This window comes from Peromyscus maniculatus, chromosome 9, assembly GCF_049852395.1.
Source record: "Peromyscus maniculatus bairdii isolate BWxNUB_F1_BW_parent chromosome 9, HU_Pman_BW_mat_3.1, whole genome shotgun sequence".
Classification (NCBI taxonomy): Eukaryota; Metazoa; Chordata; class Mammalia; order Rodentia; family Cricetidae; genus Peromyscus; species Peromyscus maniculatus.
The window spans coordinates 15,286,294-15,312,347 of record NC_134860.1 but is presented as its reverse complement, the minus strand read 5'-3'; the positions used below and the strand labels follow the sequence as shown (position 1 = coordinate 15,312,347).

Below are 26,054 nucleotides of genomic sequence, written 5' to 3'. Positions count from 1 at the left end.
ATTGAAATATCCATCAATACTGAAATGTACCAAGACTATTCCTCCTTGTGAAATCATACCTATTTCTTTTTGTTCTTAGAGATACAATAATTATTAGTAGCATTGTAATGAGGTCATTAGTGATCTTATCTTTCATTCATGATATTTGATTGATTTGTGATGTTAGCGAGGTCATAGTTATTGTCTATATTTTACTGAGTACCAGTTATTCTGATTAGGGCTTAGCACTTGCCCACCAGGAAGTCATGGAATTAAAGAATGGGTGGATTTTGGAGTGAAATCTTGTAGTACAAAACCTTGTGACTAACCTACATCCATGCAAAGGAAATTCAACAATATTAAATGCTAAATAACTTATTCATCTTTTACTTATAAAAACATATTTTCTTGGCTATTGAAGTGAAATTGCTGTTAATGCTTCAGCTGCTTAAAATCTGCAACCAAAAACAATGTGCAGATGAGGCAGTGGAGTCATATATTTAGGGCTTGTTTAGTATTTGGGATGCAGATATACATGTATAGCTTAGTGAAAAATATAAGTAACTATGATTTAAAAGCACATGTTTAAAGGAATTCTGAAAATCACAATTATTTTTACCATTAAATATTTTCTATCATTATTCTTCACATATGACTGACTTCCAGAATTTGGAGCATTGACATTTTAATTACAGAATGAAATGGGAATGTGAAAAAATTACAGCTATTGGGCAATTATAGCTATTAGCAGTGCACTCCCAAACTGACATGCATCTCCACATAACTATCAGGATATATATTGATCAAATGTTTAACAACATTTGGCAAAAATAAAGGGAATGAATGTCATGTTGTTTCAATCTTTCATACAGCATGTTAGTTAAAAATGAACTGAACCAAAGTTGTTGTACTGTATTTGACTGTATTCCACTTTTGCTGTTATGTGTGCTCTAGGGGTAATGCCTAGAGTGGTGGTTCTCAATCTGTGGGTCATGACCCCCTTGTGGTCTCTTATTAGATACCCTGCATATCAGATATCTATTTTACAATTTATTATGGTAGCAAAGTTACAGTTATGAAGAAGTAAAGAAATAATTTTTGGTTGGTGTTTACCACAACATGAGTAACTATATTAAAGAGTAGCAGTATTAGGAAGGTTGAGAACTGCTGTCCCAGAGTGACTCCACTGTTAAAATGTAGTGGGAGGGTATCATTGGTCCCAAGACATTCATTTGATTCTGACTGGATGTTCAAGCTCTTACCTATAATGATTCAGTGTTTGCATCTCCTATGCACTCCTTCCAACATAATTTATTGTCCAGCACTAATGATGCAGAGTATAATACAAATGCTGTTTAAATAGATGCCATTGGCTCTTGTTTAGGGAACAGTGGTGAGGAGAACATGTATGAACATATACTGTTTATTTGTTTGGTGGTTTAGCTGTCATAGGACTTGCTTTGAAGACCAGAATGGCCTTGAACTCACAAAGATCGGCCTACCTCTGCCTCCTGAGTGCTAGGATTAAAGATCCATGCTAGAATGTTCTGCTACAGTTTAATTTTGTGTGCAGTGTTGAGAAGTGAATCCAGGACCTTGAAAAACTAGGAGTGCTTTAGCTATTTCAGCCTTTGGGTTCTTTTTATTTATTTATTTATTTATTTATTTATTTATTTATTTATTTATTTATTTTGGTTTTGGTTTTGGTTTTTGTTGTTGTTGTTGTTATTGTTGTTTTCCAAAGAAAGACAATACTATACAACTTAGCCTATCTTTGAATTCAATATGTAGCATAGGCCTTCGTTGAACTCCTGATCGTCTGGCCTCCACCTATGGGTTGCTGGCAATATAGATGAGCTTCTTTCTGCTCACTCTCAAGTTATTTTCTCTGAATATTTTTCTTTTTTGCTTAGTTGAATACCAGGATACAGAGCCTTTATAAATGAAGGGCTGAATATAAGATAAATGAATATAGTAGTTTAATTCAGCTGTGTAGGTTAGTTTCATTGAATATTGGTGCTATCTGTTTCCAATCCCCCTGATATTGCCTTTGCATAGTCCTGGAATCACATGTCCAGCTAATGATAGAAGTGGTCTATAGTATAATATATGTCAATAGCATTTCCCTCTTTTCTCTCCTCTTCAGATACTACGACATACTCTACTGAACGATCTGAACATTTCAAACCCTGCCGAGACAAGGACCTAGCATACTGTCTCAATGATGGCGAGTGCTTTGTGATTGAGACCTTGACAGGATCCCATAAACACTGTCGGTAAGCCCCTGCAACAAATAGAACAAAGAGTAGACCCTCATTGAGGACAAGAAGTAGAGGGTGGTAGCCAGCTTTGACAATACAGTGTCTGGGTGTGTACAGAGCAGCTGTTTTAGTGGAGAAATTGATATGGCAAGTAACAAGGCTCATACCTTGTTACTGTTTGAGGAAGAAACAATAGAAATAAGATAGATGTGGCTATGTTTTGCCTAACAGGTCAAAAAAATTACTTCATATCTGCCAGTTTAATGAAAGTGATTATTTATTTTCCAAAGCATGTATTTATGACATGAGACCCAAGCTTATATCCTGTCACTCAGAAACAATTCTTTCCTCAGAAATAATCCTTCCTTGCTAATCTAAGAACTTCAGTAAGAGACACAGACTGCTCATCTTAGAGAGTCTTGGTGTTCAATGTGAAGCAAATCCCAGAGCCTGCACCTGTGTCCAAAGAGAGCTGGGTTTTATTATGATTCTGCTGCACTTATTAATTTCAGACATTTTTGAAAATACCGGTGATAAGAAACTGCTCTCCAGCAAGATGTTGTAAATGAAATGATTGTCCTGCTAGGACCCAGGTAGAGAACCACTTAAGAGAAATTCCCAGTAGATTCAGGAAGGTGTTTAATTGGTTTTCAGAGACACCGGTTTGTACAACTGCTAAAAATACAAGCAAGGGGATATAAACAATGGACTCCTAGACACTGCCACTTTAAGGCTCAACAGAAGAATCAAATTAGCATTCAAAAGTTATTTCCCACCATGCTTTTATTTCCAGCACTACCCTTGTAATTTGTTTTTCCTTGCAATTGTACATGCTTCAGTGACCATATGTAACCACAAATCTTCCCTTTCCTTTATTTACTCTCCTCATCTGACACAGTTATTAAATTAATTATGCTGAATCACAAAGCATGGAAAATTGTGACTTTTTCTCTATACCGCTTTATAAAACTTTATCTTCATGTTGTTTTATTAAGATGACTCAGAAAAATGTATCTTTTAGTGGTGAGATCAGAATGTGACAGCAAATCTGGCTTGCTTCACAAGCAACCATGAGTCCATGAAGAGGATTTGTGGCCACTGTGGACAGAGATATAGGTGTGAATGGACTGATGAATGTTGGTAGAGGTTCTCTGTCCTGTATCAGGGTAAGGAGAAGGCAATGTTTCTTTACCTATGACATGGAACTTTAATGTGGTTTAGCCCTTTCTGTTACATACCTGCTTCTCTGTCTTCTGAATTTACCCCAATTTAAAATTTTTTATTTTATTTCTAAAAACCTGAGTGGAAAATGAAGGAAAGTATGGATAGTTCCATCCCACACTTTTTCTGTATTTGTTATGCCTCTGAGAATGCTGGCAAGTCGTATATAAGTGATCTTAATTTCTAAAGGGAAAAACATATGGGCACCCTTTTCAGAGCCTTGTCTGTGTCCAAGGTCTTTTAGTCACTCAGCCAAGTGTTAAAGTTACCTTAGTCCACACAGTTAGGTCATGGTGTGAAAATTCTTAGTAGGATTGGTGGCATGACTTGTTACTAGACATCATATGCTGGAGGCATAGTCCTCCATGTGTTGATATTGCAGTGATGGCTTTGAAGAGTCAGAAACTAGTGAAGGTAATTAGGTCATGGATGTTCCACCCTTGTGAACAGATTAACATTATCTCCTAAGAGTGTGTCAAAGTCAGTAAGACAGGATATGTTTCCTAAGGAGCATGTTATCATGAATAACATGACCCTTTTTTTTCCCCTATCTCTTAGTAATGGTTACATGTGCACTGTTTTATCTATGACTAGTTTCTTCTTTGTTTCTCTGCCACAGTGTGATACAATGCTATACTGGCAACATGATGTCTATGTTCCCAGTCACTAGATTAATAAGCCAAATTCACTTCCTTATTTTACATGTTGTTTAGCCCCACTTACCTTGTTATAGTAATAGCAATACAAAATAAAGCAAGGCATCAGACAGTCAATTAAAGCTGACCTCCTTATCCACTGAAGGTGAGATGAATTAGAAGAATCAGCTAATAAGGCAACTTTCTTTGATGGTGTTTTACCACAAAGATGGATCAGATCTAACTCAACCAATGTATGCCAGTATGAGTCATCTGTTCTAAAATTGAATATACAGAAAGGGACAGAATGATTCAAAGCCTTTTCAAACATATGGTCTCACTAATTCCTTAAGTTTATGAATTTATTAGTCTTCATTTTAACTTTTTGTATTTTAGATATATCAGTTGTAGAAATTATTGGGGCTTACTGTGGCCTTTCCACATATGCATGCATTGTTCAGCTGTCATGTTCACTCCCCAAGACCTTTCTCTATTCCTAAATTTCTCTTCAGTTTTGTTCCCTATTCTTCCACATCTCTCCTGCCTCTACTGTCCATTACTTCATTTCGTACTTCTATGTTGTATTAATTTTCTAGGATTGCTAACACCAAGAGTGGCAGACCATATAGTTTAACAACTGAAATCTGTTGTCTCCCAATTAGACAGATTAGAGGTCAATGATCAAGATGATATTGGGGTTGGTTTCTTTTGAGGACTCTTGACTTAGACTATGTGACACATCTTCTTTCTGTGTCTTGTCATTGTGTTCCTTCTGTAGACGTCTGAGTTCATATCTCTTCTTCTTGTGTGAATACCAGTCATAATGGATTACATTCCACCCTGTGAATTCTTCCTAACTTCATTCTGGTTTGGAAAATAGGATAAATTGCTTGCCTCACACACTTAAGCCCTGGGATGGTTGCTCCTGAGGTTGCCAGAAAAAACAAACAAACAAAAAACAAATAAGCAAATATAATCCTTAAGTAAAGAATTTTTCCACATGCATGCTCACACTCTGAGACATTGGAAATCAATAGCTCACTACAGGGATTTATTGAAACCCTGTTTAACCCACAAGAGCAGGTCTCATGTTCGGAAAAGGAATCTTTATTCATACATGTGTATGTCTAAATTTTGTATCTCATACAATTGGAATTGCATCAATGTCTTAACTAGAAGGATGTGTAATACTTGGGCCCTCTGTCTTCATGTTTCTTACATATTTTGGTTCTGACAACCTATTATTTATCATAGAGTGACAACAAAGATAATCGTGACAAAAGACCAGCTGTGTGCAGAATTGGAACTCAAGTATGTTAGTAGACACCTAGTCTATAAATCTCTTACTAGTATAAATAAGTCACACATCACACATGCCTGCTATTCATCTCCCAGGTCTTGTCGTGAATATCACACATCATACTTGGCTGCTATTTATCTTTCAAGAGTTCTGTGAATCAAAAGCACCTATTTGTTCCTGCATCAGCTACTCTTAAACTTTCCGAGGCAGTTATTAATACTATGCCATTTGTGTAGCACTCTATTTAAGTAGTAGTATGTTTCATTCACTCTTCCCCTATTTGGCAAATGTGTATTGGATATCTTCTATCACTAATACTAAATAAATACATACAGAAATGAATTTAAGAATTACATAGCACTGCAATTTGTGATGTGTTTGCAGAAGTAGTGACTGGCATGACACTCGTGGCAGATTTAGTATGTATTAATTACTGGAAAATGTTCCAAGTAAAATAAGACCACATTTAATGTATTGTACTGCAATATAAAGACGTGTATATGTATCAACTTGCTATGATGTTTTTCAGTTACAAAATACTATAAATCAAAGTCTGAGATAAATTATGATGATGTTTTCTTGACATTCTTTGTCTAAAGTCGCAATGCTATAACAAACTTCACCATCTATTTTCCTTGCTATGAGAAATAACTGTGCTCTGGCATAGACCTCTTTTGTTAACACAATTAGTAACAAAGCTTCCAGTAGAGATTCAAAGAATACTTCATCAAACACAAAAGTGTTCATTCAGAGCTCTATGTGGTGACACATGCCTATAATCCCAGCACTCCAGAGTCAAAAGCAGAAGGATCTCTGTGAGTTCTAGGTCACCCTGGTCTACATAGCCACATCCAAGGTTACACAGTGAGATTTTGTCTGAAAAAGTAAACAAGAACAAAACGAAAAAGTGTTTGATAAGGAAAGCGTGAGGAAAGATCAATATGGAAATCAAGAGGGGCAGATTGCTCAATAAATGGTGCTCAGGCAAACCAAACCCAAAGCATATGTTTTTTTTTCTTATTTCATACATAAACAGTTATCCTCAGTGATGATGAAAGTTAATGAATTAAGTAAGTGAATGAAACCTAAAGAAAACAAATAAGCTTGCATAATTATTTAAGTCAGCAACTGTAAGGACATTTCAAACAAAAATAAAAAAATGGAAGAAAAATAAGCATAACGTTGCCTTTGGATCAGAATATTTGATACATCATTGTTTGTTTGCTTTCCATATCTAAATAACACATCAGAACAAAAATAAAAGACAAAACTGACCAACTGATGTTGCACAATATTAACAACTAGGAGAAGTTACATAGTATCCTAAGGTTGAAATGAAAACAAAATCCAAGCAGGAAAGTAGAGAAAGGGACAGAATACACTATTTATTTTAAGAGGAATTCAGGTAATAAGTGGACACAGGAGATACTGGACCTGGCCTCTCAAGAAACACATTTTTTCTTTTTCATTTTTTGGGGGCAGGAGTCATTGATTTTTAGCTTAACCCATATTTAGGGACTGTTAAAAGTAAATTCTCAGTTTATACATATTCTTAAAAGTGTCCTATGGCATACAGGTTGTTAAACATTTTGTAAAAAGTGTTTCTGTGCATTCAAAAGTCACAATTTCTCAGAACATAGACAACAGAAATGTATGTTAGGAATTATATAGTTTTTATTTGTGATTGCAAAAAAGAAAGAAAATACTAAGGTCTGAGTTTAAATATGCCTACACATTGGAAAGTATCTGTGTAGGCAGAGACTGGCTCTCCACTGTTTTAAGAGGATAGGAGTGTTCATTTTGTCATGCTATATGTGAAAACTAGAATATAAGATAAAGTTAAACATACTATATAGTGTGTTCATCTCAAAAAGGAGCTAAGTAAATAGGCAGGGAAAGGTTTATAATGATTATCTTCTTTAAATTGTGTGTTTTCTAAAGCCTCTGTATATTATATGCTTGGTCTAAGACACTTGAGTCCTGCTTCTGGTCTTCCCATTAAGAGATAGAGTTTCCATGTCTCTACCCAGTCAGTGTCATTATATTTCACTGTCATTAGGCTGAGAGCAGAATTTTCAATTAAACACTTACAGATTAAACCAGTATCAGGTCTCTTTGCATGTGCCTGTTCCATTTAATTAGTATTTTATTGATAGTCTTTACACCAGATTTTGAGAGAATAAAAACTGGATATAGTAACAAAGACATATCTTAAAAGAAATGGAGAAGAGATGGGAGGGAAATGTCAGAAGAACCATCTATAAACATCATCATTGGGTGAAGGAGATTGCCATCACCACTAAGATTGCTAGACAGCTGAATGGGCCTAATGTGCTCCAAGGCCAAATTTGCTTCCAAAGGCTGTGACTCTTCTGAACTGAAGCTGATTAAATGTTTTGCTAGTATTCTGGGGAGGGGGGGACAGGAAAGATTTTCCAAACTTTGGGAAAAATCTCATTTGGCTTGGATTTGACCTAACATGATCATTTGGGAAATCTATTGACTTGAAGATTATTGAATCATTTAAAATATGGAACTTCTGGGAAAAGAAGAAAATGATTCACCAACAACTCTTTCTCCAAGGGACACTGAAGGGTTGTTGGACTCACACAGTCACGATAACAATGGTGTGTGGTGCTGGGAGGGTTTGGAGAGGCAGCAGCTGGAGTGGGGAGGGGAGCCCTGGAGGCCTCGCTCCACATTGCTGTGTCCCATTCTTCATGGGGAGGTTTTGAAATCAAAGCTCCAATTTTTAAGGGAATTGATTGGGAACAGTACAACAATATCTCTGTGCTCGAATATATAAAATTACAGGACTAGCCTGGTGAGTTCTCTGCTCTGTCACTTTGTAGGTCCATTAGCTCTTCAGGCTAGCAAGGGTCCTCTTTATCAAATGGTTTTCCAGTAAGTACTCTGAGAGCAGTGGATAATGATTCCCTGTGGTTGAAGCAAGTCATAGCGAAAATGGGGATCTGGCACACATCCCTGGAAGGTATCGACAAGAGAGGCTAGAGGCTGACATGCCTATAAATTCAGCCTCAGCCATACAGCCCTTGCAGAATGGGGTAAATAACAAGTTGAAGAGCCTTAGAATAACTTTCAAGTTCTTCCAAGAAATGCTTATGAGAAGGATTGTCCTGGCCCACATATAATGTGTGTTATTTGCAATAGCCATGCTTATAAGAGGTGACCTACTAATTGCTCTTGACAAGAAGAGATGAGCTGAGTTATAATAATTCTTCTCTGTGGATTGTCAAGATAGGCTGATTAACTCAGAAATCAAACAGACAACACAATGCATGTGATGTCACAACTCCAGGACATCTGTGTAGTTGGCTGCCTCTTTTAGTTTTACTTCTTTGTATTGACCAAATTTGGCGTAGTAAGATGCTTAAATGTTGTACAAAAGATAGAGGAACCACATCTAAGAAGGAGTAAATTAACATAGAATTCTATTTTTTATTTTTATTCTTAGTTATTTTTCTAAGACTCTTAGCTTATTTTAATGTTTTCTGACTTGTCAACTCTAGCTGAAACAAGAACTTGTACTTTTAAGTGTCATTATTATTAATTTTTTTGTTGCATCAAATTTTTGACATGAATCTGTGTTTTTTTAAGTTTTCTAGATTAAGTTAGAGTTTATGGGATATGAAATAAATCTAAGCACTCAAAGCTAAGAGACTAAGGCTAAAGCTTCATATAATTTTCTACTGGCTGGGCAGCATTTTCAACAGTTATTCAGCCAAAATCATCACTCTACTCTATAATAACTGAAGATTAATATATACCTGAAAAATCTGATAAAGCAATTAAAATTAAAAGCATACTAAACAAGCAAGATACTTGATACTTCTGTGTCAGTGTGCATGTGTGTACATGTGAGTGATGTTGCATAGATATCATCAGCTTTCTGCAAACATGCCATTGATGGCTTTCATTGTGATCAAAAGAAAAGAAAACCACAGAAGAACGATTCATCTGCACACACACACACACACACACACACACACACACACACACACATTCTCACTCACACAAATCCTGGATGGCGTAGCTAATTTTTGAACCCCTGCAGAAGAAACAAAAGGGAAAATATTTGGAATGCTTGATATTTCAAAGTTGCATACAAACAGGTGATAGTCAGTACATGGACCATGTCAGATCACTGGCAGTTGGTAGATTGCTTTGGATAAGTTACTGTTAGTTCTCTTTCATTGTGAGGTTAAAAACTACTCTTTAGATATGTGCCCAGCCTCCTCCAACCCCATCAGTTTCTGTTCACTTGTGTGGGACTGTGCTGACTCATTTTTCAGCTGTGAAATGGGGACGGACACGATATTTTCTGGCAGTGTCTTTGGAGTATCATATCTCTAAATGTCGATCAGAAAATGAAAAAATTCAATGAAAATGCATAACATGGTTGCTATGTGGTATCTAAAATGATCTAATTGACTTTTGGTCTTCTCTAACATCTTATGCTAGTGCTGTTAATTAAAACTCTCTTAAAATCAATGCAGAGCTGTTCCAGCTGATCGAGCCTGGAATTTACCTATCCTATGACTTAATCACATTTCCCTTATAGCAGCCTGATGGATTCAGGGAGATCTATAGTTCAACAGTGTCTTTAAAGGATTTTTTAATTGGAAGGCAGAATAAATGTCTCAGTGGGTTGAGAGCATGTGCTGCTCTTACAGAGGACCTGAGTTCAGTTACCAGCACCCACATCAGATGGCTCACAACTATATGTAGCTTCAGCTATATGTATCCTCAGGGATATCTGGGGCCTCCAACCTTCAGACCTGCATTCATATGTCCTATTCCTATGCACACACATATACAGAATTAAAAATAAAATGAATATTTTAAAATGATTCCTGTTTAGAAAAAGTAATTAAAATACAGATTCTTCTTTCCTTCCTGATACTTCAATGTCTCCTTGCTGTTTTAATGGTTCCCATAATGACCGACTAACTGGAGTCAGTGTCTGTCTTTAACTAACAGACTGACAAATTATACATCTTCTCTGACTCAGTTTTCTTATCTCTTAAGAGGGGGAATGTTACTATTTTATGGAGCATTGTAAGACTAGCATAGAATAAGCACGACAAGTTGACAGATGAGTATAAGAGTATAATGTATTAATAGTAAGCTACACACTCTGTCATCCCATTTGCATGGCCATGTGTACACAACATTGGACTCATTCCTTGTCACCTTTACAGATAGATACTCACAGCCTGTGTACACAAAGAGCCTTGTTCCCATATTTCCCTGGAGTCCTACAATCAGATTTGAAAAGAACTGACACCTGTCTGTCATTCTCAAGAACATTAATGACTGATAGTGTTTCAAGGGTACCTTTTCAAATCAAGCATCCTTGTTGTATATATATACACATATACAAAGCTGAACAATTTTCTCTTTCCCCCTCCTGTGTGGACTGTTCTGCCTGAGATCCTGCAGGCATATTTTCCATAATACTCATTTGTGGGCGTCAACGGCCAACTACTTCTCCCTGGGGACTGCTGGCGCTTAGTTGGGATGCAAGGTGCTAGAAGACTTCCCTGATTTGAGATAGAATCATGTAGTGATGCATGTCCTAGGTAGAATATAGCTAGTGTACCACAGATATCATCAGATATCTATTTTTTAAATAAGAGCAAATCTGTAAATATTTTATCTACCAACAGCCTGCTTATACAGCTGTGAACATCGACTAAAGCACCAGAGGACCTGCTGTGCAGGATCCTCAGGCAGGTATTCCAATAAAGCCTTCTCAGATAACAATGTCTTGCACATTCAAGCTATCTCACAGGGCAATGGGAGAGTTTGTAAAGTCCTTCTATGCTTTCAATGTTTCCTCATGCCATTGAAAGACCTCTTAGTCTATCCTTTATCACAGTATGGCCCAAAACTCTACATTTCTGTGCACGCTTTCTTTTCAACTAAACCTTGATCTAAGCAGCACCTTACATATGTTTACATAGTGATAATATGAAGTCAATGCTACAGTTTTAAAATGTGTACACCAAAGTATCAGTCTTTTTGACCCAACAGGCAAGTACTAACTCCACTGCCTGCAGGCTTAGCCTCTCCACTCTACCCTCCTCTCTAAAATCACTCTGGCCCAGGAATCTCCAAATGTAACTGCTTGAAAAGGAAATGTCTAACTCTGACTGTCTTTAAATCACCCTCATCAACTCTTCAACAAATTATATTCTGAGGAGTCATACATATAGTTATCCAAGATCCCAAACTGACTTTATTTTGTGTTTTCTGGAACCATCACTCCACTGTGTAGCCTAGCCTGACTTCAAATTTGCAATTAACTCCTGTCGCTGCCTACCATGCACCTGTGCCAGGGTTACAGACATGCATCTCAGTGTCCTGATTAGCTTTCCAACTTTTCCTATAGAATAGATAGTTTTGCTAATATTGTCTATAAACTAAGTGAAAATGAATAACAGGTCATGTTAAGCAAGACAGTAATTACAAAGCAAATGAAACATAAAGTCAAGCCTACCACATGCTTGTGTGTCCCTTTTAAAATTAATTGTTTTAAAAAAAATACAGAATAATATACAGAGCAGGGTGCTCGGAGATTTTAGCTATATCCCATGCCTGTATCTGTACATATTCTCATGTGATTTGTATTTTATTTAGTTACATATTATTAATAAAACTGGGGATATAGAGATTGTTCAGAAGTTAAGAGTACTGATTACTCTTCTGGAAGATCTAGGTTCATTTCCCAGTACCCAAACAAGGACTAACAGCCATCAGTAACTCTAGTTTCAGGAGTTCCAAACCGTCTTCTGGACTCTGTGGCAGCAGGTAAATATGTGGTACACAGACATACATGGAGGCAAAATGCCCATACACATAAATAAATGAATAACAGTTTTAAAAACTTGAAAAACGAGATGAGGACATTAATCTTCTTTTTGCTGAAAAATTAAGAGCTAGATTTTAATTGGTTAATTTCTGTGTGACTATGGTTATTCTAATGGTTTTATAAATATGAAGAAATAGTTTAGACACATGAAGCAGAATCAGCTCTGTGAGCACATGTATTTATACATGACCAAATGTTGTTATGCAAAGCACTGAAGTTTTGTGGAAAACTGGACAAACAGGAGCCCTCTGTACATATCTTGTGAGTTTATAGACCAGAGACATCAACACCGTTTGATGCTAGCAGAGATGCTGGACAAATTTTCACCATCCCTGGACAGCAAAGCCTGGACTTATGACAGCAGGGAGATCCTTTCCAGAGTGGCCAATTAAATAAGTTACACGACTGAAAATATTTATACACAAAAGCATGGAAACATGAGATGATTAAAAGATAAGCAGATTAAAATCATAAAATTTAAATTGCTGAAAAATATGCATGCACACATACATGCATACTCATGCATAAACACACATACACCTGTAAGTGCTACCAGATGTAACATATAATCATCCTCTGTGTTTTTTCTCCAACCCTCCCACCCACCCCCAAAAAATTCATGTTTATTTTATACCCTCTTTTCATCCATGCCATCACCTCTTAAGCCTACCCAATGTTCCAGGCTCAATGAAGAGTGGCAAGAAAATATTAATAAGTGTTCTCAGAGAAAAAAAAAACTCATAAAAGAGGGATCTTGATGGACCTTTCCTAGTTCAATTTTGTGTGAAGGGTTCTGTAATGCAGATATAAGATATCGGATATCCATGCTCATTGGAGCCCTGGGAGCTTCTAAGATGAAGTAGCAGCAGGATTTGCATTTGGCAAGATAATACCCCTCTCTCTCTCTCATTTTGAAGTCTGCTCTTGCTTGCCAACAAGGACATGGGTTGTTGAGCAGTTATTGGGGAAGAACTCCTTCAAATCATGGGAGGGAAGAAAAGTCAAAATTATTTAGATGCAAATGAAAACAGTCACTTCTTTTCTGAATTATTTTCTCCCATCCAGGTGAGTCTCAAAGACTGAATGATACAAGATAACATCACTCATTCTATTTGTTCAAACTATTTTTTATTGTGAATGTATAGTAAAGATAAGAGTCTCATTTTTATGACCAAGTGTCATGCTCATTAAATTTTGAAATCAAGAATATGTTTATTCACCCAAAATTAACATAGAGCCTTCATCTGCACATGTGAGACATTTGTAAAAAAAAAAAAAAAAAAAAAAACAACCATTTCATAGTATAATACAGTTTCTTTGAATATTAATAACTTGGCATTGTAGTTATAAGAAATATTATTTTTCAACTGTTTGTTTTTCTCCATAAGGAGTTGAACAGATTCATTCAAGGATACATTTATCATTACTATTAATCATCATTGAATAATACTATTTTCGGGATTCTTATTGGCATATTCAAATAAAAATGTTCTATATTTTTCCAACTGAAGAATATTTCTTTCCTGTTATAGCCTACTGTGAGAACAAAACAGGTTCAAAGTCTGGAAGCCACATTTTGGCATTCACAGCAACACAAAGATTTAGTGGAAACCAGGAAAGAAACCCATAAGATTCTGACAATTGGTAGTTTTCTAGCTTCGCAAACACTGCTTTCTCTCTTCAACAAATGCTAAAATGCAGTGGAAGGAGTTATCATTTCAGTGGGAGGCTTCATTAAATAAATAAACCCCAGGCTTTAGGGCAGAGACGTGCTTGGAGATGAGACCGTGGAGAACAAAGAAGATATCCAGAGGAGAGCATGCCCTAAGCCTGGCCTGCATGGGGTCCTCTGACAGCAGGTTGATCCCAGTGACCCTGTGCTCCTGAAGGGCAGAGAATCAATTAGGAACTCTGAATGTTCAGCTCTCAGGCTCTGGAGAGCAAGGCTTGTGTGCCAGTGGGTATCTCCGCTGCTGGAGGAAAGCATTCACTGGCAGTTATAAAATAGAAGCTAATAATAGGCAAAGGGGAGTAAGAAAGCATCAGCTTGGAAAGAATTGTCAGGAAGGATGAGCTGATAAAGCGTAGACTTTAAATAAGGTCACAGCATTGCTACCATTTGGGATGTTCTTCTGGGCTAATTTAGAGACACAATCAGAGTCATATGCATGCCTTACTCTCTTTGACAAGGTTTTATTTGCAGTGCACTCAAAGCTCTTTCTATTCTGCCTGGGTTAGCATATGTGAAAGAAATAATGATTATTTTAATGATATTAAATAGCAGCTTTGATCTCTTCCCCCACAGGCTAAGCAAAACATTATCCGGATGTATAAAATGATCCATTTGTGAATACCAGTCCTATTTCTACATAGTATTCCTGTTCACCTACCTGATGCTCCCACCGGTCTCTGGCTTCTTTGATACTGGGACCTATCATCTACTGAGTAAAGATAATTCAAGTGAATGAAATAAAATTCTTTGGGACTACAGAGATGACTCAGTGGTTTACAGCACTGACTGCTCTTCCAGAGAACTGGAGTTCAATTTCGAATACCCATGTGACAGCTTACAACCATTTGTAACTCCAGTTACAGCAGATCTGATGTCTTCCTCTGCCTCCATGGGTACCACACATGCATGTGGTTCACAGGCATACATGCTGGCAAAACAATCATATATGTAATTTTTTTAATTTACAAACACTTATCATTCTTAATTTTTAGAGCTCAATATAACGTGTCAAATAGATGATAAAAACTATTTCATTCTTTTTCAGTGGTAAGCACAAGTTTAGGCCCTTTCTACAATGTTGCATGATTACCTATTCATTGCTTCCATTAAATATGCAAAGGAATCCTGTGTCCCATTGGGCACAAGAAGAAACAAACAAACAAATAAACAAAAAACACCCCTCAGGAAAGTGATACTGGTCATCAGGTGGCAGGACTGGCTGCCAGCATTGGGTCTGTCTTATAAAGTTCTGGATAAGGCATTTCGTCAAACTTACATCATTGTATAACTCAGCAAAAGGACTTTAGAGATGGAACAATGACTTCAGAACACTTGCTCCTCTTGAAGAGGCCACTGGTTTGACTCAAAGTACTTACACTGGGTGGCTCACAATCACCTATAACTCTAGCTCCAGGGAACCCAATGCCCTCTTTGTTCTCCAAATTCAAGGCATACATGTTGTGCTGCTGTGTGATTAGACTTTTCCTGGGGGGATGCATAACGCACATGTCTACTCACCTCAGATAGGAAGTCCACCACAGACCAGAGTATGGATACCACCAAAGTCCAATTTGGTGACCCAATGAGTTTTATTGGGTTAGTTACAGGAATATGAGGGGTTATTTCCAGAAGCAAATATGTTTCAAAGACAGCTGCATCACCAAAACCCACCCTTGTACAGATGAAAGCTCACAAAAGCTAGGAACTTGCCATATATTGCACAGCCTAAAGGCACCTCCTATCTGAGGCCTCTATCCTGCAGCAGGGATTGTTCCCATGGCCCTCTCATCTGCAGTAGCATAACAAGCCATTGTCTCTGCAAGCTTCTGTTACAGAATGGCTCTCATATATCATGGGTTTGGGCAGTTTGTCCAAGTTGGTGGAAAGGATTCTTGGTGATATTTTAAACCAGGGGTGCAGCACTTGTTAAAGAGTGGATGTAGCCATTCTGCCCCAATTGTCTATCTCATCTAGGATAATGCATCTAGTGATTGAAATATGTGCGTATATATTTAACATGACATTTTAAAACTAGGGAAGTTCTGACATGTTAAGCCAAGCAACATACTAAGTAAATTTTGCAGAAGGCAGTGATTTTCAAAAGGACAATATTGATTTATGAAGATCTGTTCAAAGCTAGACTTTTCTACTTTCTAGTGGTGTGGTATTTGGTTTGTATTGTCCTTAATTTCTTCATTGAGTAGCAGTGGAATTGGAGGTCACTTCTAAAGGTCACTTTAGATTAACTGTTGAGAAAACAGAGTGAGGCTGTGTCCTTTTCCCTGTGTTGAAAAACACTATGAGTTGGCTGTATTCCTAGCAAATAAAGAAAAAAAGAGGTACTTCAGAAAAACAAGCTGTTTCTGGAAGACGACATAGTTGCCCAGTGGTTTAAGCTAAGTAGTGTGTGACTACCACAGAGAATCCTGCACAACATAGACATCTGGGACAACTCTCTGCCTGTACTTCCAACTCTGACATATCCATGTGCACAGCCACAGATTGGTCAAAGGCCAGGCCCTGACTGTTGGTGTGTAGGAGCATATCTAGAATCCCATCGCTCAGAAGGCTGAGACAGAAGATTGTGAGTTTGAAGCCATCCTAGGCTACACAGGGAAACCTTGTTATCAAACCCATAAATGAGCAAACCCAGAGGAAAATTCTGGATCAATACGTTGGGGTGGAGCTGCAATTTTGCAACCCCGGGAAGTCTATAGTACACTATGGGTATGGGTAATCATGAGATTGTCTTAGGCTAGCAAGGCCTTCAAACAGACTTTCTCAATATCAATTGTACAGAGGAATCATTCAGATCCAACATTAAGATGTCCACATCGAAACACTAAAAGCCAGCCATTCAGAGCTCTGTAAGATTTCACAGCTGCCCAGGTTATTCCAGTCAGCAGCTAAGTAAGAGGTACAGCTCTGCCCTACTGCCACAAGCCATGTCCTTGCTGCCCAGCTCTTCTTATTAACAAGTACATGATTGTGATGCTAGTGCACCTCAATGCAAGTACTTTCCAGTCCCTTCCACCTTACCAGCAGAGGAAATGGATTGTGTGGGGACATGCTGCTGCTGTCTTAAAGCACCTTTTCAGCCTGGGTTTACATAGTCTAAACATTCCCCTTTCCATTTCCTTCTAGTCCAGATCAACTTGGTGTTCTTCCTGTGTACCCTGTGGGTGTATTTCCAGATTGCGATGGATGACTTTATAATAGTCACTTTCAAATTATCAGTGTTATCCCTATCTCTAAGTTCACCAGAGAGTCCATGGCTATAGTTTTGAAGGATTTCTATTGCCCTCCACTTCCTTTTCTTTTCAATTTTTTTTTCTATATCCACTCATGCTCTTGTGCACATTGACTGACTACTCACTTTCTGTCAAGCCTCTGAGAGCGCCAGGGAAATTTGTACAAAAAATTGAAAGCTTTTCATGTGCTGTGTCTTTGAAATTGGAACCTAAAAATTAAATTGTTTGAGCAAGTTCCTGACTTTTTCATTGCAAAATATTTTGCAGACATTGGCTCAGCTTCTATGCGCTAATTTGATAGGTGTAACTTTTGTAGTCTGTCTTTAATAAACCTTTTACATCTTTTATATGATCACAATGTAAATTTATACATTATTTTCTTTATCTGCCATACTTTGTAGAGCACTGCGAAGATAATGAGCTGTTAGGTAAGGGATCAACTTTTTCATTTTATGCATATTTCATATATTCTTACCATCTGATAGCTGCTAGTTCATTCACTGTGTAGACGGCAAAGCAAGAGACCTCATGGCAAAGGTGGTTTCATTTAATAAATTCTCCAGTTTTGCACGTGTGAAAAAAAAAACAAAAACAACATGCACCCATGGTCCTGCATAATCAGGGTAAGAAACCGGAGACAGTGAAATGAACTGAAAGTGTGTGTGTGTGTGCTTATGTGTGACTGTGCTGCCATTGGCATCCTGCAGACGCTGTGGGATGCCAGAATTAGAGGAAGCTGGAAGCATTTTATTAAGGAGCTTAAATTCTTCCGAGAGGATAGAAATCAAGGATCCAAGCCATGCTGTCCAATTCAGAATGAAGGGTGCTTGTCTAGGAAGAAGAGAATAGATTGATTGATATCAAGGGCAAGAAGTCAAGAAGCACAGAGAGCTCACGATGAAAGACACCCGTTTAAACCCACAGCCTGAGAACACGCTGCTGGCAATAAGGTCTTCCCTAGCCTCACCCTTTCCAGAATATGTGGGCTAGGGGGACCTATAACCCCGTAAAACAGACAGACTAACTCTAACCTACTTATCTCCAGAAGGCTAAGATTTCTGTAAAGAAAACATCCACGTCTGCCATCTGCCTGGCTCACTGATTTTTCAAAAGGGCTACCACTTTGCTTAATGCTGCCACCTTGTGACAGAGACCACAGTAGCAACACTTCTAGCAGAATGACCATCACCTCTTGCTTAGACATTTGGACTAGGAAGTGAAAAGAGTTAAGTTTTGGAGGAATGGTGAAAAGACAGTCTTGAGCAACTGAGAGCCTGATATCTCAAATTATTTGGAATGTTTGGTTTGGTTTTCTTTTTTGTTCAAAAAATATATGTATAGTTGTAGGGAGAAAAATAATCTTACCATCAGCCTAGGGGTTTGCTAACTTCCCTTCCCCAACACCAACCTGGAGAACTATGAAGAGTAAACATTTATACATGGGAAGCATTCTAAGATACACATCCCCGAAAACCTTCTGCAAGAAATACATGCTGGACGTGTCTTCTGCAGCCTGAATAGAAGAGCCAGCTGTTGCTATGGGGTATAACCCAGGAAAGGAGGAAGTTGAACTTCGTTAGTGCTTCCCTTCATCTGAGTCACTCAGACTAGTTATGACGATATGGATTAGGCCAGATTAAACCTGAGTGATAGCCATAGATGAGGAGCCAACATGACACAGACGGGCAATAATTAAACTCAGGTCAGGCTTTTCCTATCTTTCCCTCCCCTCAACCCACCTAAAGCAGTGGCTCCTCCTACAGATGCAGAATGAACTCTGGATCTGAGGGATAGTTACAGAGGGTGTGCTGAAGTGAACTGTGGTTTCCTGGACTATGAGACTCTCACATTAGGTTCATCTCATGTGGCCCCTCTTGCATGAGAAACTTGAAGAACTTCACTTGAAAACAATACTTGGATTACTATGTTTACTAGTTACAAGGACAAGATAGTTCATTCAACCTCTCTCTGTCAATTTACTCCTTAGTAACACATGTGTCATAATAACAGTACTTTCTTTACTGGTCTGCTGAGAGGATGAAATGAATTAATACATGAAGAATACAGATTTTGAAGTGTCAACTAGAGTTATTCTCTCTTTATATAAGAGGTGGTATAGAGATGTGGAGCAATGGCTTTAATATATTAGAACATAGGTTGTAGTTGGACATTCTGATGATTGCCTTTAAAGTGCAACATAACCTGGCTCAGAATTATGAAACCAATGAACAGGGCAAAAGTGGTAATGTTAAAACAGATAGGCATTCAGAGTGAAACCGTAAGAGAGATGTTTATAGCAAGGAAAAAATAAAAGCAGGGAGATTTACTAATCAAAAATATGAATGCATAGCCAAATTTAAAATAGAAAAATAAAGAAAAAATAAAAATCAAATAAAATAAAAATCATGAAATCCATTTATCAACCATTTTAATTATTTTCAAAAACAATATCATAATCTTCAATAAAAGTTCTATGAAAGCACATTCTGCAGAATTAATCATGGCTTGATATTTCTCCTCAATACTTTAAAGAACTATTTCTGCAGTGGGTCATGCTTAATTTGTGCTACAGAGGCACCTACCTGTGGCTACCATGAATTGACTCACCTTTTAAAACTTCTAAACAACATTTCAAGGATAGTACATTTTAACATTTTTAAGAAAACAAAATCAGTTTAGGATTATTTCCTTTTTCACCATTCAATGCAATTAAGATGAACAATCTCGAAAATATATGGAACTCTTACTCATAGGAATTAATTAGTAAGAAGATATAATGTTCCATTTGACCATTATTTATGGAAATTATATAATGCACCCCCTAAACATAGTAAGTGCTGGATATAATTAATGCATTAGTGTGAAACATAAAGTAAAAGACTTTTGTAAAGGAAGAAGTAATTAATAGTGTTAATTACAGCAATAAGACATCAGTTGATATGCTATGTAGGCAGGAGAACTTTCATGGCACTCATCCTTAGATGAAGATCCACAGGCATTCAGTGACTGATGGGAGAGGGAGAACAATCTTCTCCATAGATGAGCACCCTGATAGGTGATCCAGTCTCAAGTGATCATTCCTAAATTCATGAATATATGAGCAATACCAGGTGGGTTCAGTAGTGTGTGTGTGTGTGTGTGTGTGTGTGTGTGTGTGTGTGTGTGTGTAAAACAGTAATTATCAAAAATGAGATCATGAACTTTAGAAAGTGAGGAAGGCAAAGGGGTTGGAGGAGGAAGAAGGAGGGGAACCAATGATGTAAATATGGTACTTATATATGAAATTCTCAAAATATTAAGTGAACAAATCCTGAAATGGAAAAGAAGAAAAAAGAATGATCATAAATTTAGTAAGTATTTAAGTGAGATAGTAAGAATCATTTGATTTGTATCATGGAGCAAGATGATAGTTAGATATTAGGTAGATAAGTTAGCTTAGATATTAATTAGAGATCAGAGAGTGAAGAAATAAACATAGAACAGTGTAATAGAACTATCTATCTATTAGACTGGAAACAATTCTTAAAAGAAAAACAAAATGCTAGTTGAAGTATACATTGGTCTAGTCACTCTGGAAAATAGTTTGGTAGTACCTTATCATACTAGATTTATCCTCTAACTAATCGACCCCTATTCCACAGAAATTATTCTATTTACATATAAATAAATGTAACAAGAATTCCCCTAGAAGGTGCATCTATAAAAACTCCAATGGAAATACCTTGGAAGTGAATTAGTGGTAAAATGCCAGACAAGATTTCTTTAATAAAATACTTACCAACTATGTACTTATATATACAGGTAACAGACAGATCTTAGCCCCATAGTATTCTATAAGAAAAATCAAACTTGTAAGAAGGCACAATGCGAATACAACCAGCAACATTAAAAACAAACCAACAATCATAAAATAAGACTATAAGTGACAGCAAAGGAACAGCCTTTCTGTGACCCCAAAAGGGATGACAATGCGTAGGACTCTTGTGAAATATGGGTGGGATGAGGGGAGGCAGAGAGGGACTGGGAGGAGCGGATAGAGGGGAAACTGCAGTCAAGATGTAAAAATAAATAAATAAAATATCTTAGTAAACTTTTATCCTTTAAAATAAAAAAAGGAAAGTGAGGATTCTATTGCTTAATATCTCATAGAGGTATTCAACATGTTCATTTTGAAACCCAGAATTCAATGAATGATGATCATGGTGGTGGTGATGATGATGATGATAGTTGTGGTGATGGTAGTAGTAGTGGTGGCTATAATGATGGTGATGATGATCATAGAGAAGAATTTGTCTCCTGAAGTAAGATCTACAAATATGCAGGGTACCTTAAGGAGAAACTTGGACTTGAGACAATGATGGACAGAACCACATCTTGACCGTCTGCTTAGTTACATATACTTCTTGCCTTCTATTTAGACGTAAGCTTCCTGTTTAGATACAGAAGATCAATTTAAGATGTCTTTGGATCATTATAATTCTCATCCCAATGTGGCCACATTGAATAAATCTTTTTCTGCTCTTCACTATTAATTTGACTTTTAAAAAATAACTTACCAAGGACAGGTGGTCCTACTTAGTTTGTTGGGGTGCAAGCTATGACCTAAGTACAGTAACAGTAGTAATGGTGACCCCTAACATTAAGTTGTATTAATATTTGTGTCTGAATCTTCCAGTCTTGGATAGAAATAATTCTCTGCTATTTCATTTTCTCATCCTCAGTTGTGCTATTACTGTGTATGTGTACACAGGCATGCTCAATGTGTCACATAATCAGCACAAGACATCCTGTTAAATGCCTTTTGATAAAATGATAGGCACATTAGTTCACCCAGGCCAATCTGTAGATTTCCTCACTTTCTCATTTATGATTTGTGTTCACTATTTTATCCTGAACTTTGTTACTGTTTGGTTGCTATACCAAGGTTCTGATACTCTCTTTTGTAATGACAATTAAAAAACAGGATTTTTTTCTTTTACATCTGTATATTACACTATATAATTGAATAATTCTGTTAGATTAAATTTATGTTTATGTGATCGTATAGTATGAAAACAACTGATCTTCTGTTTCATAGACCTCCATTCGTTCTTAGGTTTGCTATTGGCTTTCTCATGATGCCATATTAATCCAACAGTCTAAGCTGATGTAAATATGGAGCCTTCATTTTGACAGACTATGAAGAGCTTGTTGGTAGATGTTCCTATATTCTTGTTTGACATGAATGAAATAATGTGCCTATCATTTTTATCAAAACCCATTTAACAGGATGTCTTGTTCTGATTATGTGACACATTAAAATAAGAGCTTTGTCTCTACAGAAATTGCCTTGTATCCATGGGATGAACTTAATCCTATTGCTTAATTACAGCCACTAATAATGTACTTAAGATTTTAATTCAATACTCATTAGTGAAATTGTCTCCTGGCTTAATTTTTTTTATTAAATCCCTATTACATTAGTACGCACTTGGTTTTTATGTTACACAATACTTTCTTGAAGGTCTTGATTTGGTCCACAAGTATCTGAGAGATTTATATAACAGTTATGCCAAGATTTGCTTCTGTTTTAAATTAGTTATCCAATAAATGCATCTATTAGGCTCTTTACCAGTAAGACATGTTGTCCATTTGTCTGTCTGTTAGGGCTGGTGAGAGAATATCTAGATATTTGTCTTCATTGCCTTTTCTGTTTTCTACAACAAAGGAGAGTGTTGTATGTCTAGGTAATATTTTCGTGAAGTGTAAATTTATATATGGTATTTTTTTTACTAAATGATTAAATTTATTTTCATTAGTTGACTGTATTTACCAGGATATTATCTTCTATTCTTCCATCTATCTGTTTCCTCATAAACTTTTAAATTATTTTTATTATTTTTCAAAAGCAAAAATAATTCTTAATGACTGACCAAATTATTTTCTGTAATTTCGGTTCAATCATGTGTTTTTTTTATTTTATTTTTTTTGTAATTGACAATTAGAATGAATTGATACTATCACCAAAATTATTAACAACCAGGACAAAAATTTTCCAGGCCATAAAAGTTTTATATTGGCAATTTCTCAATTTTTTTCTGTACTGGCTTATTAAATCTAGTCTTTCATCTTCTACTCTGTGACAATATATGACTATAGATATGTATACATATATAATCAGAGAGAAAATTTTAAAGAGACTTAAAATGTACATAGATTTCCTATTATTACACTTTGATAAGAAAAAGTATGTTCTAGCAAATACTATATGGCAATAATGTGATAGAAGGCTAAAGCTAAGGTGGCAAGATGTTGAATAATTATAAAAATGTTTTCCTGTATTGAAAATTATTTTTTCTCAAATAATATATCTTGATTAGCATGTCACTTCTGTCTACTCCTCCTAATTCCTCCTTGCCTCCCCTCCTATATAGAGCCTCATTTTCTGTCTCACATAAAAAAATAAAAATGCATTTCGGAGGGATAAGAATAGAACAGAACAGAATAGAACACAATAGAATAAGAAAACAAAAACTAACATATCAGAGTTGGACAAGACAAACAAACAGAAGGAAAACAGCCCAAGTCAAGACACAAGAATAAGAAACCCACTTGAATGCACACTCAGGAATCCCACAGAAGCACTAAAATGAAGCCTTTATATCTACTCAGTACCTGCTGCAGACATGTGCAGATCCTATGGATGCTGCCCCAGTCTCTGTGAGTTCATAAGAACTTTCTTTAATCATGTTGATTTAGAGGGCCTTGTTTTCTTGGTGTCCTCCATCCCCTCTGGCTCTTACACTCTTTCTGCGTCCTCTTCTGAGGGGTTCCCTGAGTCCTGAGGGGGGGATTTGATGGAGACATCCCACTGGAGCCTGAGGTTTCCAAGGTCTCTCATTCTTTGCATATCATCTGGCTGTGCTCCTATATTTGTTTCCATCAACTGCATGAAGAAGCTTCTCTGATGATGACAGAGTAAGGCCTTAATCTATGAGTATAGCAGAATGTCATAAGAAGTCATTTTATTGCTGCATTTTTTTAGAATACTAGTATTTGGTTTTACTCTATGTTCCTGGGATATCTGATTTGGTTCTTGATCACCCAAGCACTGTCAGTATGGGTTCCACCTCGTGGAATTGGCCTTAACTCAAACCAGGCATTGATTGGTTATTCCCACAAGCTTTGTTCTAGCTGTATGCTACCGTTGTCCTAGCCCATCTTGCAGGCAAGACAAAGGGTTTTGCCTGGCTTGGTGGTAACGTTTCTCTTTTGGTAGTGTGCAAAGTACCTTCTGTACCAAAGATGCTAGCACACAAGGTTGAAGGATCTATATACGCACCAGCATGACTTCTCTATGGTCTCTATGTTTTGTATGTGTCTTCAGCAATGAGGCCTTGTCATCAGCTTGTGAAGAGAAACCTATGGTCTTGGCAAGAGCCTGGGTTGTTTGGAGATTCCCATGGGATTCTTTTGGCCAACCACTCAGTTAAATGTAAACTAATCCTGGGATTGGAAGCTTCATTTGGTGATAAGAGCTGGCCATTGAGAGCTCAGTTTCCCCATTATTTGGCAATTTTATTTAGATAGCACACATATATGTACATATTTTAGAAAGCTTCAACTATAATAGGTTTTCATACTATCCTTCAAAAATCCCTTCATCTTAGCTGTCTCCTCCCGTATTTCTTCCTTCATCCCCTTCTCCCCTCACCCTCACCACCTGATACCCTTATTCCAGCACCCCCATCCATCAATAACTATTCTATTTCTCATTTCTAACAACATCTTTTGGTATCCCCTAACTTCTATAGTTCTTGTTCTATGGCTAACTTTTGTAGTTCTACTGATTGTAGCTGGGATATCATTGACTTAACAGCTAATGTTCACATATAAACTGATACATGCCCTATTTTTTTTCTTTCTAAATCAGGCATGCCTCACTCAGGATGATTTTTTTTATAGTTCCACCCATTTACCTGTGAATTTAATGATTCCATTTCTTTTTTGATGACTGAGTAACACTCCATTATGTAAATGTATCACACTTTGTCTATTCTTCTGTTGAGGGAACATCTATATTGTTTCCAATTTCTGGCTATTATGAATTGAGCAGGAATGAACATGGTTGAGCAAACTTCGTCTCTGTGGTAGAGCTGGATTGTGGGGTAAATTGATTCCCATCTTCCTGAGAAACTACCACACTGATTTCCATAGTGGCTGTACAAGTTTGCAATCACACCAGCAAAGGATGAGTCTTCTCCTTATGCCACATCCTTTTCAGCATGAACTGTCACTTGTTTTATAGATCTTTGTGATTCTGATGAGTGTAAGATGAAATCTCGAAGTAGTTTCGATTTGCATTTCTCTGATGGCTAAGGATGTTTTACATTTCTTTAAGAGCTTCTTAGCCATTTGAATAGCCATTCCTATTTTGCAAATTCTCAGTTTAGATCTGTACCCCATTTTTAATTGAATTATCTAGGTTTTTTTCTTTATGTATTTTGGATATTAGTACTCTATCAAATATAAAGTTGGTAAAATTGTTTTCCTATTCTGTAGGCTGCCGTTTTGTCTGAATGATAGTGTCCTTTGCCATGCAGAAGCTTCTCTATTTCAGAGAACCCATTTATTAATTATTGATTTTAAAGCCTATGCTGATCATGTTCAATCCAGAAAGGTTTTTCCTGTGTCAATGAGTTCAAGGCTATCCCCCACTTTCTCTTCTATCAGGTTCAGTGTATCTGTTTTTAAGTTGAGGTCATTGATCCATTGGGAGTTAAGTTTTGAGCAGGGTGATA

General features: G+C 36.9%; 1 protein-coding gene across 10 annotated transcripts in view; it reads left to right on the top strand.

Moving 5' to 3' along the window:
• Nrg3 (neuregulin 3) overlaps positions 1-26,054 on the top strand; it is a 1,054,015-nt gene that overhangs the window by 477,869 nt on the left and 550,092 nt on the right. For all 10 annotated transcript variants that reach the window (XM_076544427.1, XM_076544432.1, XM_076544429.1 and 7 more), the window contains exon 2: positions 2,126-2,255. In XM_076544427.1, the coding sequence (XP_076400542.1) occupies positions 2,126-2,255 (130 nt within the window). The remainder of the gene's footprint in view (positions 1-2,125; positions 2,256-26,054) is intronic.